The sequence below is a fragment of the Eptatretus burgeri genome, chromosome 7 (genome assembly GCF_056783735.1).
Source record: "Eptatretus burgeri isolate ZD-2024b chromosome 7, Ebu_testis_v1, whole genome shotgun sequence".
Taxonomy (NCBI): domain Eukaryota; kingdom Metazoa; phylum Chordata; class Myxini; order Myxiniformes; family Myxinidae; genus Eptatretus; species Eptatretus burgeri.
This window is the reverse complement of record NC_140967.1, coordinates 47,426,931-47,447,171: the sequence shown is the minus strand read 5'-3', so window position 1 is coordinate 47,447,171 and position 20,241 is coordinate 47,426,931. Positions and strand designations below refer to the sequence as shown.

The 20,241-nt window shown below is 40.9% G+C and overlaps 2 protein-coding genes across 2 annotated transcripts in view; one reads left to right on the top strand and one right to left on the bottom strand.

Moving 5' to 3' along the window:
* Nucleotides 1–20,241, bottom strand: part of MEAK7 (MTOR associated protein MEAK7) — a 92,055-nt gene that overhangs the window by 26,647 nt on the left and 45,167 nt on the right. The window lies entirely within an intron of this gene.
* Nucleotides 6,234–20,241, top strand: part of LOC147023193 (uncharacterized) — a 43,488-nt gene continuing 29,480 nt past the window's right edge. The window contains exon 1 of the mRNA XM_085888368.1: nucleotides 6,234–6,423. Within this exon, the coding sequence (XP_085744494.1) occupies nucleotides 6,412–6,423 (12 nt within the window). The 5' untranslated portion in view covers nucleotides 6,234–6,411. The remainder of the gene's footprint in view (nucleotides 6,424–20,241) is intronic.

Genomic DNA, 20,241 nt, shown 5'->3' with positions numbered 1-20,241 from the left:
GGTCGCCTCTTACGACACAGGGATATGGTACACCTATTTTAACCGGGGTATACACCGGCCCAGTATACTGGTACTCATTTCGCCGACCTCGGAAGGATGACAGGCTGAGTCAACCCCCTGGTGTATTAATTCAGTGGCCAACGGGGCTTGAACTCAGGACCTTTTGGATCCCAAGCCGCTGCCTTAACCACTGCGCCAACACCAGGCTCCATAGTGATGTATCATATCACCATAGTGATGTATCATATCACCATAGTGATGTATCATATGTGTGGTAATTCATCTCTGCTAATGCCCTGTTCGATTCCCACAAACAGAATTCAAAAAGCTTGCCTAGTTTCGGAGATAATTTTTTAGGCGATTTCCATTAGCGGAGATATTTTGACGTCATAACTTTTTTTCTAGGAGGAATTTTCAAAATCGGAGATGGTTACTGTCTGCGCAGGGTAATTTTACGTATATATGCCAAGTTTCAGGAAGTTTCCATGAAAACTCTGGGTTGTGAAACAAAAAATGTCAAAAAATAGGAATGACGTCATAAAAATTGATATGACGTCATCATAGTGATGTATCATATGTGCGGTAATTCATCTCTGCTCATGCCCTGTTCGATTCCCGCAAACAAAATTCAAACAGCTTGCCTAGTTTCGGAGATAATGGTATCGGTGATTTCCATTGGCGACGATATTATGACGTCAACTTTTTTTCGAGGAGGAATTTCCAAAATCGGAGATGGTTACTGTCTGCGCAGGGTATTTTTACATATATATGCCAAGTTTCAGGAAGTTTCGATGAAAACTGTCGGCTGTGAAACAAAAAAGTCCACAAGAACAACAACGTGAGTTAGACTTTGAGATCCTCCACGAGGATGTAAAAAGTCCTCAGGCCCTTCATCGAAGGGGGTGTAAAGTCAGTTCTCTGCCCACGAGCATTAATTATTTATGGGTTGAGATTGAAGAATACCACTATGCCTTCAGAAAAGAGTAGGCCATTGTGTTTCTGTACCATACTGAAATAACCTCCCTTGCCCTGTTATTGTGTAAAAACCGATTCAAACAACTTCAGTCAAATGAGCTCAAGAGGACGTTCATTCCCCTTGCTTGCACATCCTTTTCCAACATGGCATCTCATTTCCCACCATCCAACAACCCACACCCACTCACTTAAGGCAACGGAAGCTATATCCACACGAACACGTCATCAATTCAAATGAGAGCAGAAAACCAAACATAACACCCCCCCCCTCCCACGCCACCTTAAACCCCACACAAACACTGCAGTCATGAATGGCATTGTTATGCCTTCTGAGACCAAGGCTCAGGTTATGGAATCTGCATCCGTTTTCACATACCAAAGGTCTGCTTTTGGAATGTGTACCTATTTTATTTTCACCAAAGTTCCAGGTTTTCAAATATGCACCCATTTGGTCTTGAACAAAAGTCCCACTATTTGGAATCTATTAAGCATCAATTCATCAGTCAAAGTTTGTGATCACATTCTCGAAAAGACCAATGCAAACAACAACAACAATCTTGTACCTTTGAAGGTTCTTGTTAATTCAGGTTTGGAGAATGTAGACTTCCTTCCCCCCCCCCCCCCCCCGATGCGTTTTTGCAACATCATCCTGTGTCATTCCACCCAGACTATGAAGATGTGTTACCTACAAGGATATTCAAAATTTGAATGTACATAAGTCAAGAATTAACTGTTTATACAGACAGATGAAACTCCAATATACAACAAACGGTGTTTCTTTTCACCAAAATCACGATAACATCTCCAAACACTGACAAACAGTTAGTTAAAAAGAGAAAGCTGGCTTCAGATCGATCAGAGAATTAACCCTTAATGTTGGAATAATTATACAATAGATGTAAAACAAACGGTTTGAAGCATACAAGTGCCTCCTTTTCTGTTGCCTTGTCTGTTAATAACTCCTCTGCCATTTGAAGTTCCTCCATCGTTTTAAAGGGGAAATTGAACTTTTGTATGATGGAGCATTCAGCATCATGCGGCTGCTGTCGCTCAAGTATGGTTTGCAGCATTACAATGTGTTGTTTCATGTGTTGTTTTATTTCTTCCAGTATCGTGAACATTCTCTTGTGCTTGTCTTTGAAAAAAAAGAAAAAAAGAAAATCATTCTGTGTCAAAAAAGGAAAAGCAATGACTTGTACCAAAACGTATCTGAGTTCTGGATTACTTTGTTTTTTTTCACGTTAAATACTTACAATGCATGAAGGTGTGCGTCAACCTTGAGCAGGAAAAATTTTCAAGAGTGCAGTAATCTTTTTATACAGGTAAACACTCAAACAAGCCGGTAGGCGGCGATGGGTCGGTGAGCATGGAAACTGTAAGATATAGAGCAAAATGGATGTCATATAGCGGACAGGGAATCACCTTAAGATTATGCATATCAAATCTCATCCAGTTCCATCCACTGATAACTACTCGGTATCCATTTGAATGAAAAGTACCGAAAATGCGGTTTGAAATCGGAAATCCCCAAAGTTTGAGGGGGTGCTGTGGGTGAACAAAGATCTAAAGCGAAAATCCGGCTCGATCGTTTGTGCACAATGTATTCCAGACGATTAGTGTGAATCTTCATGACCATCCGACCATAACCCTAGGAGGAGTAGCATTTGGCACGAAGGCAACTCCAGCTCTTGCATATTATCGATTTTTGCACGAATTGACCTTTGACCCCTGACCTAAGCGAAATCGGTCAATATGTCCGGAGGCAAAGTTGTAATACTCATTGAGTACCATGAACCTGCAAAGTTTCATTCGTATCGATGCACTCACCTGGTCGCTCGGGGGCCTTCAATTTTCGCCAATTTTCGCGCATACCCTAATTGTAGGGGGCGCTGTGGGTAAAGTATTCCATATATCACAAAAACTGGAATATATTTGATAGAGCATCACGTGTAGATCATTCGTGACAAATTTCATAACCCTACGTGGGATAATGGCTTTCGGAATTGATTTCGCGTGAACGGTACTGATTTTGAACGTTTTTCGGTTGTTGCTGGGGAACCAAAGCGTCCCTAGCAACCATCACAATTTCCAAAGCACTCGGTCATGAGATGTACCTACCACCCAAGTTTGGTCAAAATCCGCCCATGTTTACTACCAATTATGCTGATGACAAACGAACAAACATCCAAACGAACATCCAAACAAACAGACAGAATTAGTGACAATAAGGGTCACCTATTTCGGCGACCCAACAAACTAACGAACCCAAACACAATACCCTCTCCTTTGGTGAGTGTAATGATGTGAAAGGCTGCTCTGTACTGAACTGACACTGGCTGGACTTGACAAATTTGTTCCTCCGTCAGTGAAGTTCATGAAGCATGCTTTTGACCTCCAGTTGAGACTACCATCATTTTGCCCATCTTGATTTGATTTTCGTTCGATAACAATTGAAAAAAGGCCGTCACAAGTTTTCCCAACATTGAATCCCAGGATTGACATCTCAGCGATGAAGTGCATTGGTACCATTTAACAATCCTCTTGAGAAAGTTCAGTCATTCAAACTCATTTGTCTCACCATCAGTCATATTTCTTGGGCAAACCACATTTCAAAGTTGGCCTCCAAAGCCAGCTGCCGACTGGGCATCTTCCATCATACAAAGTCCTTCGTTGGCACCTGAACTCCGATCCAGCTACAAAGTCTTCATCAGTTCATCTGCAGCTTGATGGAGTACTGCTCTCCCCTCTTGACTGACTTTCCTGCCTCACATCTTGCTCAGTTTGACACCGTGGAAACCAAGGTCTTCAAGACTATTGGAATGTCCCGTGATGAAGCTGAATCTATGGTGCAGGGCACACGTGGTCCACCATCAACGCCTTCACTGCTCTCCCAAAATCCAAGATCACTGCTCACCACCACTCATTTGTTCCTCTATTTTTTTCCTGCCTGTGGAACGAACTTCCATATTCTCTTCAATCTCATTCCTCTTACAAAGTCTTCAAGACAGCCGTTCACCACCATCTCAGATCATCCCCCATCCAAAACCATGATCCTTTCTATCCCCCCCACCGCACCCCCACCCAATGCCCACCTTCAAAATTTCCAGTTTGCTTCTGTATACATCCTGTATACCTGGTGCATCCTCCCCTATCCCTCATTCTTCCCCACACCCATACTTATTTGTCCAAGTCCCCCTCTATTTTGTCCTTCAACTCTGCTGCCTCTCTCTCTCTCTCTCTCTCTCTCTCTCTCTCTCTCTCTCTCTCTCTCTCTCTCTCTCTCTCTCTCTCTGCTGTTGCTTTTGGTCTGTTGGGTTCTGATCCATCCAGAACTTTGACCTTGCATACAAGAAGGTCATATAAAATGTTGGAATGGAATCCCCAAGAAACGACCAAACTAGGGAGGAATGACGTGACAATATGACACCACAATCCTTTTACGGATTACCATGACGACATCCTTTGCCATTTTTGTCAAAGGTGACTGTGTGCCAATAGGAACAATTGTTTATTTATTTTCTATATAACCTATGGCTACTGGTTGCATAATTGCTGGTAATGTGGTTAAATGCCATTGATGCCATGCCCCCTGAAGGTGAGGGCAAGAATTTGGAACTTGTTCAGGGTGCTGGTGAGAGCTCACCTACTCTTCGTGAAGGACACCATGGGATCTTTAACGTCCACCAACGAATGTCAGCAGATGGGACGATGCCCAGTTCAACATCCATCTGAGGGACATTGCACACATTGATGAATCACCCTGCCTGTGAAACACTGGGATGACAGTTTATAGCTGGGTGAAGATTCAAAACCCGACAGCTTTGAGGTATGAGCTGAATGTGCATACCTCTTGGACACCCTGCCAGCTCACGCCATAAATAATAGATGGTCTTATTATCCTGCGTAAGCAAAACGAAAAGCGGGGTTAAGCAATTGTTTCATGTCTGTCTGTCCATCCGTCATTCTGTCTGTCTTATCAGTTTATGATTTTGGAACAATGTATTTAAATCGAACATATTTTGAAGATGAATAGGAAGACAAGTCTGTCGTTTTACTGTACTTTGGCTCTGAATTTGTCCTGACCGTGCATGGAGAGAGAGAGAGAGAGAGAGAGAGAGAGAGAGAGAGAGAGAGAGAGAGAGAGAGAGAGAGAGAGAGAGAGAGGGAGAGAGGGAGGGAGAGAGGGAGGGAGAGAGAGAGAGAGAGAGAGAGAGAGAGAGAGAGAGAGAGAGAGAGAGAGAGAGAGAGAGAGAGAGAGAGAGAGAGAGAGAGAGAGAGAGAGAGAGAGAGAGAGAGAGAGAGAGAGAGAGAGAGATAGAGGGAGATAGAGGGAGAGAGAAAGAGAAAGAGAAAGAGAAAGAGAAAGAGAAAGAGAAATAATATTTTTACATTGCCTGCCTGGCAGTCAAACAAAATTGAAAAACATTCCAAGCAAGAAACTCACTGTTTTTAAGGATGTTATAAAGGACACAAACAACAGGCACGAAGAACTAATGGGACGTGTTAGATAGGGTGATGTAGCAACCATCTAGTAGCCCCTGGGTGATGTAGTCCCTGGGTAAAATGGCGGTCAAACCCAGAATTATTGAATTAATTCACTTTTAAACCTTTTAAAAATCTTTATTTAAATTGAATTACATATTGGAACACTGTAGAACATAAATCGTCTTAATAATACAGTACTTCCAAGAACCATGCAAAATGTCGATTTATAGCAAGAGAGGGCATGGCGTGTGAGAGGGTATCAATAAAGCCTCCATCTCCTAAACTGCGACTGAACGTCGTCTTATTACAGTGTATAAGTGTGATTTATGTATATAAGACTGCTTCAGTAACGCTAAACTTGCATTTTTTTCTTATTTTAAAACGATCTTTAAAACCATTATTTTATTGGAATTGAAGTACAGCACATATACACATGAACACTGCGTGGGGTATCATGTTCTATGAACTCTCTAGTTCATTCAGAAATGTAGGGATTAAGGATAAAGCTGGGTCCTTTTCAGTGTGGTTGGAAACTAAAATGTAGATTTATTTTTGCAGAGTCACTTACAGTATGTCGTTTCTTTTTCTACATTGAAAAACAATGTAAATGAAATATACTTTGGAGTTTCCAGCTCATGTTAATGCCACATATGCCATAAGAAGACAAAAACGACTTCACATGCAGACTTGTGGGTGGGGGGAACGAACAACTGGTGGGGCAATTTGCCCATTAACACGGCTGTATAATGGGTGTGTACCTTGCCCCGGTGACAAAGGTACAAAACTGTTTTGCAGCTTTGGAGCGCAGAAGTGTCTTATCTTATTCTTATTCACAGACTTTCTTCCACAAGTGCGTTGTTCCTCCACATTCTGATCTCATTTCGAGACTGAACATCGATACTAATGACTTGGGCTTTCTGCTGGACTCTGTAAAAACAACCTGCTTGAGTTATGCCAGTTTCGGTAAGTCACGGAATGACCAATCACTTTGTAGGCTCGTGGTGATCAAAGAGCCCGTGGAGTTTTATATTTGAAGAGCATTTTGTAAACTTTCTTGGGAAATTATTTATTTAAAGACATAAGATCATGAAGGTGTTTTGACTGTTTTTACTCTTGCTGGTCCGGTTTGATTACCTGCCGAATATCCACCTGTTCCGACCTGCCTTATTACCAGCACATCAACTGTCCAACTCTTAAACAGTATAAGCCTTATTCCCTCCAATTAAAAATTATCAGAAGTGATTTTTTATGCTGGGAATTTACGAATTCCGAACTTTTTAATGATTCCTCAACAGGTGAACACATTAACTACTTATTGTTCGATTGTAAGTGGTAATAATGGGGTTAGTAAATTGAGGATAAGCAAATTGATGGATTAATTTCATGGGGTGTGGATATCTCACAGATATGATAGGCTAAATAGCTTCCTCTTGAGTCTTAAGTTTCTTTGGACTATCTCCCTGTGGATCTCTACCAGAAGGCAGGTTCAGTCCTGCCGAAACAGTCCGACAGCAATGATTACACTGTGTGGCTTGCCTCTGTCTTCCCAATGGTAGTCAAGGCAGGAATTTGGAAAGACACCGTGGGACCTTTAATGTCCACCAAGTAATGCTAGCATACAGGACACAGTGGCAAATCCAGGGGGGTTTCCTGGTTGCCCGAACCCCCCCCCCTCTCCCAACAAAAAAATATTTACCATTACAGTGGCAAACCCAGGGGTTCCCTGGTCACCCAGAACTCCTTCTCCCACGAAAGTGTGCCACAAAAAAGGACAGAAGCCTCAGAAAAACTATCAATACAGTACCGAACTAGAGGGGGAGCACTCGAGAGAGTGCAAAACCTCCGCCGCCAATACTGCTGGGTCACTCAAGTGAACCTTATATCTTATTCATTAAATATGATGTCAATAGTGCTGACAGAGTTATAGTTCTTTTCTGCGACATTTTATTTTTTGGTGGGGGGGGGGGTGGAAATCACTTAAAACATGTAGAAATGCAAAAAAAAGAAATCGAAATTTTGTTGAAAAAAAGTTGCAAAAAATGTTATTTTTCTCAAACAACTTTTTTGGAGGGGGGTGGAAATCACTTAAAACATGGAGAAATGCAAAAAAAAAAATTTTTTTCTCTAACAATTTTTTTTTTGGGGGGGGGATGAAGTCCAAAATCTAATGGCATGATCCTTGGACCATACCTAACCCCCCCCCCCACCAAGTTTCGTCGAAATCCGTCGAGGAGTTTTTCCGGAATACTGTTCACAAACAAACAAACAAACAAACAGAAAGGGGTGAAAACAGTAACCTCCAATCTTCGATGGCGGAGGTTAATAAACAATAAACCACTAACAGCTCACAGTAATTTATTAGGAAAATTTATAATTTTCTGTTATTTGGAAACCCCCCCTAAACTACCCAATTCCTGGATTTGCCCCTGGGACACCCAGCTTATCGTCCAATCAAGGGATAGCACACTTCGTGAAGGCACCTTGCCTCTGAAGAACCAACCAGAAAGTTTATAATCGGTTCGGGAATCAAATGTTGACGACGTAGCTAAAAAGGAAGTGCATAATCTCTGCACCATCCTGTTGCATCCCTGAATTATGTAAGCATCCCAATGAAAGGAGAGGGTCAGATTGAGAAAAGGTGATTCCAGAGGTGTAAGCGAAATGAGGATGATCAGATGGAAGTGGATAGAAAGTTTGCATTTACTTTAAGATATAGGAATTATGTTGATAACAAAAAAGCATGACCCGAGGGGGCTGGAATGGGTCGTCGTTGTCATTCGTATGCGGCACGTGGCTGTGGGGTTAGCATCAGTTCTTGCAAGGACGTGGTGATGTCGGTGATGCAGTGCCCTGTTGGTGAGAGCAGGAATTTTGAACTTGGCCAGGGTGGCCGCAATAGCTCGCCTCCTCTTCTCGAAGGAAACCATGGGATTTTTAATGTCCGCCACCTCATGTTGACAGGATGCCCAATTTAATATTCATCAAAGGCATGGCACACACATTGATGTATTGCCTTGCCTACGAAACACCAGGATGGGAGTTTAGAGCTGGGCTAGGATTCAAACTCAGGTTGGCTAGACAGCCCAGAGGCGAGTAAACATACCATACTCATTTTAGCCCCTTCCGCTTAGTGCACGTGCTGGCCCTCATGGCCACTCTTGCCCATCATCCATACCAATTCCTTAACTCATCTGCATTCTCCCAAAGCAAAGCAAGGTGTGTTATGACAGTTGGGAAAGGTGAATTGAGTTTGTTTCCAAATCACACTGGGTACGTTGTTCAATTCTGATAGTGCATGTCACAGCCATTCGTCCTGGTCCTCAAAGCCAATCAATTCCAGAACCCTTGTCCCAACAAGGACCTATTAATTGCAGCACACAATCTGTGGAAGATTATGCAAACTCATCTGGGACTTACCCAATCATGCAAGCAATTTAGCACCATAACGTTCCACAGATGCTCTGGTTCGTCCTCCGGTGGCATAACTCAACCCAGTCCTTGCCGGTACACATGTCCATCGACCAACACAGTATGGCGGTGATATCCACATTCTGGGCTGTCCCTGAGACTCAGGAAGTGGCTTCTGAACAACGTGTCTGGGTGGTTACCTTCTCAGGCCCTCACTGGCCTTCAGCAGCTCTGCCACCAAGGCATGGCACAGCTACACCTGCTACTAGTGGCCCTCAAAGCCACATCTCCCACGGGGGACCACCTCTGACCCCCAGAGGACTTACCCCCCACCAAGATCCGGTGAGCCCGACTCCATAGCTCAGGCTGCACCCTGAGTAGTTAGGGTATGACACACCACTACCACCATGCTCCCTGTGGGGCCTAGCGCAAACCAACCATTTGGCCGTGCCACACATCCAAACTCCATCAGACAACTCCCCTGGCTGCCTTGCACAACCCAATTTACCAGAAGAGTAATTTCTCTGAAACCTGACCACACAAGCTCTCACCCCCATTCCCCTCCAGTCCTAACTCAACCTGAGGCCCAATTCCCCCCAATACTATTTTAATAACAATTTAAATACCACAGGAACCAAATCATAGCTGCAGGCAATTGTTCTATGTCTCTTTGACTTACTTGCCTCTCCCTGGAGCACCCTGGAGAAATTCCAAATTCCTGCCTTGGCCTACAGAGGACATTGCACCAGAGTGGCTGAGCTGCACCCCCCCCCTCAGCCAATGATACTACTCACAGCCATGTGCTGCCCACAAGGGAAAGAAGAATCTGATCTCTGATGTCTTCCCTCAAATCGTGGAGCAGATAAGAGTGATTTTTGGTAGAATCGTTCAAACGGTGATACAAGCATGAAAATTGGCACGAATATTCTATTTGAGTCACTTTTCAAGGAAATCGTGCGAGCCACTTAAATTCCAACATGGTGGACATTTTTTAGGATGGCCGCTAATTGGCTCCAAAAATGCAATTTTTCGAATTTAAGCTGATAGAGTTGTCCAATCAGTGATCTTGGTATCAATTCATATGTTTTAGACCATGATAAAACCGATTATTGTGTCTTTACAACTTTCCAACTTACCCTTTTACTGTTTTCTGGAGGATATAGAAAAACATGTTGCATGACACAATCAAACTAGCCTATATTTTTGGTTATAGACAAATGGGCTGTATGGGGTAGCAGTCGTCGAGATAGTACCTTTGTTTCAGCAGTCAGTCACATCCTTTGGATGGACTATACCTACACTCGTCCTCATTACTCACCCAACTCTCACCTATAGCTCATAGTGATCGCTCGTGCACAGCAACGGCCACACCCCGGTACACCGCGTTGGCCCACGGACTAAACAAGGTGAGGGCAGTGCATGGAGCATCTCTGTGAAAGATTGAGTACGTCTCACTCAAACTTTAAGGTGTACAAAGTATACTCTAGTTAAGAAATATGGTCACGTGAGAGTGACAGAATCACAGCCATGGATTGATTGGGATGGACCAAAGAAGAGTGAATGTCATGCACGCGAACAGGGCACACTGATGATAGTTCACTACTGTTCAACTTAACATGGGGTTTAATGTCAGCTAACTAAAAGTTAGTATCCAATATGCGATCTAATCAACCCCTCAACGGTTAGATAGCCGTACCTGAATCGACAAAATCTGCTAGTGCTTGGAGAGCCGAGCTAAGGATAATGGGGTTTTAGTTATCTGGATGGTGTACAAATCACACAGGATTTAAATGGCACTGGATGAACGATCCGGCTAGTTGTAGGGCAAATGCATGAACCGAGTTGTATCCCATACATTAAAGTGCATATGGTAAAAGGTGGTAAAAGGGTAAACCTTTGGCCTTAACCTATTGGTTCACTCGTCTCCAAAAATGGACGCACAAGCCAATTCAAGACAACGAACTAACTGGAGCAAATGTTGCTTCTGTCAGCAGGCATGGGAAAAACACAAAGGAAAAACTTATTTCACCACATAGTTTATACAATAGATGACTACATGACTACAATCAATACAGTCATTGTGACAAAGGGAGAAAATGCCATCAGCAACAAAACAGCCAACGTGGATGAAGTAGCTACATGTACCCATGAAGAGGTGGACACGCGCATATTCGTACTTGCCCGGCACACAGTGATGGAGGGATACAAGTCTCGAATGATCAAAGCTAATGACACAGATGTTGTAGTCAGAGCCACATCTGTTATTCCTTCTCTGATTGAGCTTGACCTTGAAAAAAATGTAGGTTGCCTTTGGCAAGGGTGAGAACAGTTAATGGATTCCTGTACATCATGTTATTTCTTCCATCGGACCAGAGAAAACATGTGGAATCCTATTTTTTCCTGCATGCAGCAGCTGTGATGTTATGTCAGCCTTCCATGGCAAAGCAAAGAAATGTTCATGGCAAACATGGAACGCGTATGATGAGGCTTCAAGCACTTTCACCAAGCTCAGTCAGCACCCATCCAAGGTGGAGGATATTGACCTGCAAACTCTGGAGAAGTTTGTGGTCTCAATGTATTACAGATCCAGTGCAGTACAACTGTTAATGAGAGAAAGTTTAATCTATTTGCTCGAAAGCAGAGATCATATGACTCAATACCACCAACTCGAGCAGCACTCGAAGAACAAGCCAAACATGTTGCTTATCATGGGGTCAGGCATTAATCTGAAAGCCAGACACTCAGAGCCCATTTAACTAGGGATGGATCAATCATGGTGAGATGTGGAAGATCTTCTGGACTGCCCTTCCACTTATTGTGAAAAAGTTCCAGGAATTAGCCCAATGTGGGTGCAAGACAGAATGTAGTAGTGGAAGGTGCAAATGCTACTGCTATAGACTTAGTTGCACAGCTTGAAGTAGCTGTACTTGCCAGGTCTAGTTGGACCACCATTTGCGAGGACCAGGCCAAATTGGGGGACTGCCATCATCAGGACACTTCACTACCTGCTTTAATGGATGAAATGGAGATTAACATTACGAAGTAGTGGATTTAATACATGCACGCTTCTTGTCAAACGTAGCGACTTCCTTTCCCAAGCATTATTATAAATTCTTTGGACAAATTTTGATCGCCGTCATAGGTTCAGCATTTAAAATCACCAATTATGTTTATTCATCGCAGAATCTGTTTCATCATGGTCTAAAACATATGAATTGACACAAAAATCACTTTCATCGGACAACTCGATCAATTTATATGAGAAAAGTTGCATTTATGGAGCCAATTGGTGGCCATCTTGAAAAAGGCCCGCCATATTGGAATTTCAATTGGTGAGCACTTTTTCCTTGAAAAGTGACCCAAATAGAATATTCTTGACAATTTTCTTGCTTGTATCACCATTTGAACGATATCTGCTCTCTAAAAAGAACGGCTCATCTGTTCCTTGTAAAATTACAAAGCAAATATTAAGGCAGTGGTGTTTCTAGATATTTCAGGATGTGATTGATGCAGCATCCTCTGCTTTGAGAATTTACACTGTTTTTCATGGTAGCAATGTGTTGCAAATACCACTCATCTTCTGAGATGTCCAAATGTGATTTTGATCCTTGGTGGAGTAAAATCTCACCACAACAGCAGTTTCGGTGCAATGGCAAGAAGGAGAGCTCCATCATTATCTCCACCACTGAAGGAGGAAGGAGGTTAGGTTTCACCCCTGTCTGTCTGTTTGTTTGTCTGTGAGCACAATATGTCAAAAAGTTGTGGACGGGCTTGGACGAAACTTAGTGGACAGGTTGGGTGTGTGACAAGAAAGAATTGATTCGATTTTGGGGAAGATCCCGATCCGGATCTGAATATGATGATTTTTAATTCTCCAAGTCATTCTTCACCATTGAGATATGGGGGGGGGGGGCAAGAATGATTCAGTATCGCGTGATATTTCAAAAGTTATGGACGGATTATGACAAAATTTGGTGGATGACTTGGGTAGGTGATGAGAAGAAGCCGATTCGATTTCCGTTATGGTCCAGATGCAGATCCAGCCTATCAGTGGGATATAAAATGTAAACTGTTCAGCCTGGCGGAGGTATGCACTCTACTGAGTGCCGTTCTAGTTTAGTGTGCGATACTGTGAAATGTTTACACATCAAGCTTGCAGTCCCATTTGTACACAACCGGAAGTTATATTTTTTGAGTTATATTTCATGAGTCGGCCTTTGGGCTGGTGCTATCTTTACACAGACTCTTATCTCACGGTCTGATCTATTTCCTAGCTTTGAAGATCATCCAGGCACCATGTTGACGTTGCTGTGGGGAATTTATTAGAGGGCAATGCCCCCCTCTTCAGACCACACGGACACCACCAGAACCACAAAAATAAATTCTTACATCTAAAGCTCATGGAGGAACTTGTACATATATTACATGTAAGACAAAGGCATTATAAGACATCAATGCACTTTTAAATGGGTTACAAGAACATTTGGAGAGGATTGAAAAGTCAACAAAGTTAATGGAACATGAATGTTGAATTCCAGAATCCCAAGTTTTGAACTCGCATGGGAACACTTGACAAGCCATTACATTGGACACTTGACATTGGTGTTCATTTCAATCGTTTCTTCACATGTTAAGTGTGAGTTGTCAGTGTATATGTATATATATATATATATATATATATATATATATATATATATATATATATATATATATATATATATATATATATATTTATTTAAAATGGTAATGTAATTACCATTTTAAATGGTAATTTAACTTAATCTCTGCCATAAAGTTGATACAGTGTATCAACTTTATGGCAGAGATTAAGTTAAATTGAAAAGTAAACAGTTAATGTGATCTATAAAAGATGGGATGGAGGTGAATAGATTACTTAGTACATGTCCTTATAAGGTGCTTGCTTTGCTACTTTTACTATTTGTCAGTTCTGTTATGTTTACTGTGAATCCAGACTTTGCCCAGCAACGTGATTTGGCAAACGTGAAACAATCTTGAGAATGACACCATGTAATTCAAGGGATGAATTTGAACAGCACAGATGGGCGATGTAAGTGAACTCTGGTTTACTTTGGTTGAGGGGTGTAGTTATGGGGTTTTGATGAATTTTGAGGATGAGAGAGAGAGAGAGAAAGAGAAAGAGAAAGAGAAAGAGAAAGAGAAAGAGAGAAAGAGAGAAAGAGAGAAAGAGAGAAAGAGAAAGAGAAAGAGAAAGAGAAAGAGAAAGAGAAAGAGAAAGAAAAAGAGAGAAAAAGAGAGAAAAAGAGAGAAAGAGAGAAAGAGAGAAAGACAAAGACAAAGACAAAGACAAAGACAAAGACAAAGACAAAGACAAAGAGAAAAAAAGAAAGAGAAAGAGAGAAAGAGAAAGAAAAAGAGAAAGAGAAAGAGAAAGAGAAAGAGAGAAAGAGAGAAAGAGAGAAAGAGAGAAAGAGAGAAAGAGAAAAAGAGAGAAAAAGAGAGAAAAAAAGAGAGAAAAAGAGAAAGAGAAAGAGAAAGAGAAAGAGAAAGAGAAAGAGAAAGAGAAAGAGAAAGAGAAAGAGAAAGAGAAAGAGAAAGAGAAAGAGAGAAAAAGAGAGAAAAAGAGAGAAAAAGAGAGAAAGAGAGAGAGAAAGAGAGAGAGAAAGAGAGAAAGAGAGAAAGACAAAGACAAAGACAAAGAGAAGGACAAAGACAAAGAGAAAGAGAAAGAGAAAGAGAAAGAGAAAGAGAAAGAGAAAGAGAAAGAGAAAGAGAAAGAGAAAGAGAAAGAGAGAAAGAGAAAGAGAAAGAGAAAGAGAAAGAGAGAAAGAGAGAAAGAGAGAAAGAGAGAAAGAGAAAAAGAGAGAAAAAGAGAGAGAAAAAGAGAGAGAAAAAGAGAAAGAGAAAGAGAAAGAGAAAGAGAAAGAGAGAGAGAGAGAGAGAGAGAAAGAGAAAGAGAAAGAGAAAGAGAAAGAGAAAGAGAAAGAGAAAGAGAAAGAGAAAGAGAAAGAGAAAGAGAAAGAGACAGAGAAAGAGAAAGAGAAAGAGAAAGAGAAAGAGAAAGAGAGAGAGAGAGAGAGAGAGAGAGAGAGAGAGAGAGAGAGAGAGAGAGAGAGAGAGAGAGAGAGAGAGAGAGAGAGAGAGAGAGAGAGAGAGAGAGAGAGAGAGAGAGAGAGAGATATGATTAGTAAGTTCGTGGCCGAGGAGAGAATTGCAGTACAAGGATACAAAAGGAGGTTTTTTTTTGTACACATGATCGAGGCTCGTGGAAGTGCTAGAACCAAACGAAAGGGAACAAAATGGAAAGGGGGAAACACCAACAGAGTGGAAGTGAGAGTGAGATCAAAGGGAGGGGTAGAAGGACACATGAGGGTGAACAAGCTGCACACAAGCTGAATGAAACACAGCAAGAAGAGGAAGGGAAAACTGGGATGAAACAGAAAAGGAACAAACAAGAAGGCATCATCAGGTGGTAGTGTGACAAGTATGCTGAAAAATCATGCAAATGACGTCAATGTCACCTTGACCTTTGACATATATAGTCAAGAAACATTGACAGCCTCACTTTTGTCTTTCGGAACCCTTTGGTAAAGTTTGACGAAGATAGCTGAAAGCGTTCGCGAGTTAAGTGATGGTGAACAGCTCTCTTGAAGCCCTGGAGGGAAGAATAGGATTGAACAGACTGGGGGAAGTTGGTTCCACTGGTGAGGGAAAGAGGGGAACAACTGAGTGGTTGATTAAAGAGGAAGGAGGTGGAAGGCCATTTGACCTAGCATGTGATCGTTTCAAAACTCCTTTGACTTGATCTATCAATTTACTTTATCTTCCATGTAATTACCCCATTTATGTGCGTTCACCTAATCTAACTTCATGAAGCCTGGTGTTGGCCTAACGGTTGGGGCAGCTGGCTGGCATAAGGTCTTAGGGTCTTGAGTTTGTGCCCCCGTTGGCTGTTGCAATTTTGCAATTAACTTCAGGTGGGGTTGATTCAGCTTGTCGTCTTTCTGGAGATGGGTGAAATGAGTACCAGTGTACTGAGAATGGAGGACTCTGCATCAGTGGCACAGCTGTGCCCCCAGAAAATGATTCACCTAGCATCCACAGGCTGCACACAATAGCTATCCAACGTCACATGCACATCCCTTTATACTGTAGCTAACTTACATTTGTAATTTAATCAACAGACAGGGATTTGCCCACGAGACTAGAACTCTATTTTCGAGTAATTTTCTGTGATCATTAATTAAAACAACCCAAATGCAAACGAGACAGGAGCCTTGATGTGCTCCTGTCTTGGTCTGAAGGACAGCATGATCTTGTATACAGTGCTCCCTACAGGCATTGCACTTAAATGTATGTTTTAATCGAATTCACTATCAAAAGGGAACAAATTCAATACTCGACACCTGAGAGGTAAACACACTGTTAACTGAGCTATCCTTCAGCCGATAACATCGCATATTTTCCATGGAGGTCACCCATCGAAGTTACCTTGTGAGACCTGATAGGATTAGGCATATAATATTTGAGTAAATTGTTTACTAAGTCATCTGTGTACATTCTGTGCTACTGTGCTACATCCTCATATGAAGTTATATGTGCACATCCAAAAAAAGAAGTGTTATATTTAAAAGGCAAGCATCGTGAATACTTCGCATGGAGAGATGTGTGGGAGAGAGAGGTGGCCAAAACTTGACTTTTAGGTCCTTCGATAACAAAAAATACAAAAGTGTGTATGTATGTACATACAGTGGCCTGCAAAGGTATTCAGCCCCGACCAATAATGCCACATGGGTCATTCCGTGCCAACTCACCTAAGGGTTCCCAGGTCACCGCCTCAGATTTTGCTGGAAAAATTATTAAATGTAGATCTATATGGCTCTATCCACCATGCAAAAGATTAGCTTTCAATTCCTCATAGTTTAAAAAATATCTATCTCTAGAGACCTTTGAAATTTGACCCTAAAAATGCCAAATGTGAAAAAAATTTTTTCCAACTTCAGTGGCTTATAATTTTTTAAAGGACTCCTTAAGAAAGCTAATATTGCAAATATTTACTAATTGGCATCCAAATTTTTCAATTATGGCATCAGATAGCTTCTGGGATGCATATTTCTCATTCTATAGGAAGCTAAAAATGGCTTTTTGGCCAAAACGAGCTTAAAAAAGGTGAAACTATAGGAGCCCTCCTGAAAATATGGAACAACTTTGAATTTTTTCCTCATAACACAGTGATTATAGGGTCATTATCTATCCATAGATACATTTTTGCTGGGATAATAAGTTAGGTGATGAATTATAAAAGTTTTACCATAAGCCCTTGCCTCCGAGGGCTCTAAAATGGACCAATTTTGTCCCCTGGTTTGACCATGTGGCTAGGGGTTTAGGATCTTCATTTTTTTTTCTAAAGATTGCCTCATATAAGATGTGTCTACTGACCAAATAATTTTTTCTAATGCCCATGGCTTCATAGTTAAAGAAATTTTTATTTACATGCACGTTTTTTTTTATAATTATTCACTTTTTTCATATTCAGAAGTTTATAAATCTTAAATGGAACTATCCAGGAAAGAGTTACTGCAGAATTTTATAAACTGGTATACAAAATTTCAGATTGTGGCATCAGAATGTCTCTGGAAAGCACATACTCCTAGTTTTAGGAAGCCAAATATGGCAATTTGGCCCACTTGGTACAAAACAAGGTGAACTTGCAGGGGTGCGCATGAGGTTAAATTATGCTTCTTATTAGACATTAGTGATAAGGATGTTATTGATTCATAAATACATGCTAATGATTAATTTCGTAAGTGATTGCAAATTATAAATTAGAACAAATTTGATTTGTTGAGTAGCAGCTCTTTTATTTACAGATATACAGAGACAATGAATATTAGTAATTTTTATACCCTGGAAAACTCTTTAATGACCTTTCATCTTTTATGACATTCATTATCATGATTATCTAGCACTCAGAGGCACAGAATTTTACATCTTAGAAAACAGGTCTTGAACATGCTTAAAGTCATGCTGTGACAGTTGGTACTGACGTCCACCAGATTTTATGTCAGGGGCCTCAACCACACAAAGCATGTCGAGTAATGGCACCCAGCATTGATCTAGTGGTGTATGTCATAACTAATGACTTCAAATAGAGAACTGTAGGACATGTTTTTTAAATTAAAACCCAAGCATATGTTTGGATTATCATTACAAGAATTTATTTTTGAATAAAAAAATGTACTTATAATTATTAATTTATGAGAAGAATAATCGAAGTTGTTACATAACCTCAGTTAATGCCCCCTGCACATTCACCATTCTTGGTCAAAGTGGCATTTTCAACTTCCTACAGATAGAAACATATGCATTTATCAGGCATTCTGATAACAGATCCTTAAATTTCATATGCCAGTTTATAAATATCTGCAGTATCACTTTGCGAGGGTGTTCAGTTTCAGATTTATAAGCTCATGAATATGAAAAAAGTGAATAATTATAAAAAACGTGCATGTAAATGAAAATTTATTTTAATATGAAGCCATGGGCGTTAGATAAAATTATTCGGTCAGTAGACACATGTTATATGAGGCAATCTTTCGAAAAAAAATGAAGATCCTAAACCCCTAGACACATGGTCAAACCAGGGGACAAAATTGGTCCATTTTAGAGCCCTCGGAGGCAAGGGCTTATGGTAAAACTTTTATAATTCATCACCTAACTGTATTATCCTAACAAAAATGTATCTATGGATAGATAATGACCCTATAATCAGTGTTATGAGGAAAAAAATTCTACGTTGTTCCATATTTTCAGGGGGGCTCCTATAGTTTCACCTTATTTTTGCTCGTTTTGGCCCAAAAGCCATTTTTAGCTTCCGACAGAGTGAGAAATATGCATCCCAGAAGCTATCTGATGCCATAATTGAAAAATTTGGATGCCAATTAGTAAATATTTGCAATATTAACTTTCTAGAGGAGTCCATTATTAAATTATAAGCCCCTGAATTTGAAAAAAAATGCGTTTTTTCACATTTGGCATTTTTAGGGTCAAATTTCAAAGGTCTCGAGAGATAGATATTTTTAAACTATGAGGAATTGAAAGCTAATCTTTTGCATGGTTGGTAGAGCCATATAGATCTACATTTAATAATTTTTCCAGAAAAATCTGAGGAGGTGACCTAGGGAGGTTTTTGAAATTTAGGTGAGTTCGCACGGAATGACCCACATTTAGATGAATTACGAATTATGTAAAAACAATTTTTCCAAATGAACTTTTTTATTCATAACTGAAGAGATCAAACTGAACACGGTTATAGTTGAAGGAGGTTACACGCCAGGAATACCTTTTAAAAAACATGTACAAATCAAAATTCCCTGGTTGTAAAAGTATTCAGCTCCTGCTGCAAAAGATGCTGTTAATGCTGCAAAATTTTTTTTTAATGTTTAGTCATTGCTGCAAAAAGTGCTTCCAAAGGTGGAAGCACCTTTTGAAGTATTGACTGCTATGAGAATTTTTGGGAAGGTCTGTACCAGCTTTGTACAGTGAGATGGTGAAATATTTGTCCATTCTTCATGTGAAAGTCGCTCTAGTCCTGCCAAGTTTGATGAGGATCGTCGATGGACTGCGACCTTCAAGTCTCCTCATAAATGCTCAATTGGGTTCAAGTCAGAACTTTGACTGGGCCACTCAAGAACAATTATTTTATTCTTATTCAGACAATCCAGTGTGGCTTTAGCTTTGTGCTTCAGATCATTGTCTTGCTGAAATGTGGATCTCCTACCCAGCATCAAATTCATGGCTGACTCAAGCAGGTTTTCATAAAGGACTCTCCTGTACTCTACACCCTCCAGTGTCCCTTCTATCTGAACAAGCTTGCCAGTCCTTGCTAATGAAAAGCAACTCCATTACATGATGCTGACACCACCATGCTTGAGAGTAGTGATGGTGTTGACTTGGTGACATGCAATGCTAGGCATGCGCCAGACATAATGCTTTGAATTTAGACCAAAAAGTTCAATCTTTGTCTCGTCTGGCCACAAAACGTCACATGCTACAGTATCATGAAGATGTATTTTTTTTCGTAAACTCCATACGAGGATTTAGATGCGTCATTTTCAGTAATGGCTTCTTTATTGTCACGTATCCATAGAGGCTCGCCTTGTGAAGGGAACGGGATATTGTTGATTGATGAACACTGACACCTATCTCGGACATAGAGCCTTGCAGATCTTTCAAAGTCATTGTTGGATTTTTATTGACATCCTGAACCAGTTTCCTGTTTGCCTGGCTGCTGAGTTTGGATGGGTGACCTGATCTGGGGAGAGTCTGGGTGGTGTGATACATTTTCCACTTCTTAATGATGGATTCACCATATTCAAAGGGATAATGAGATTC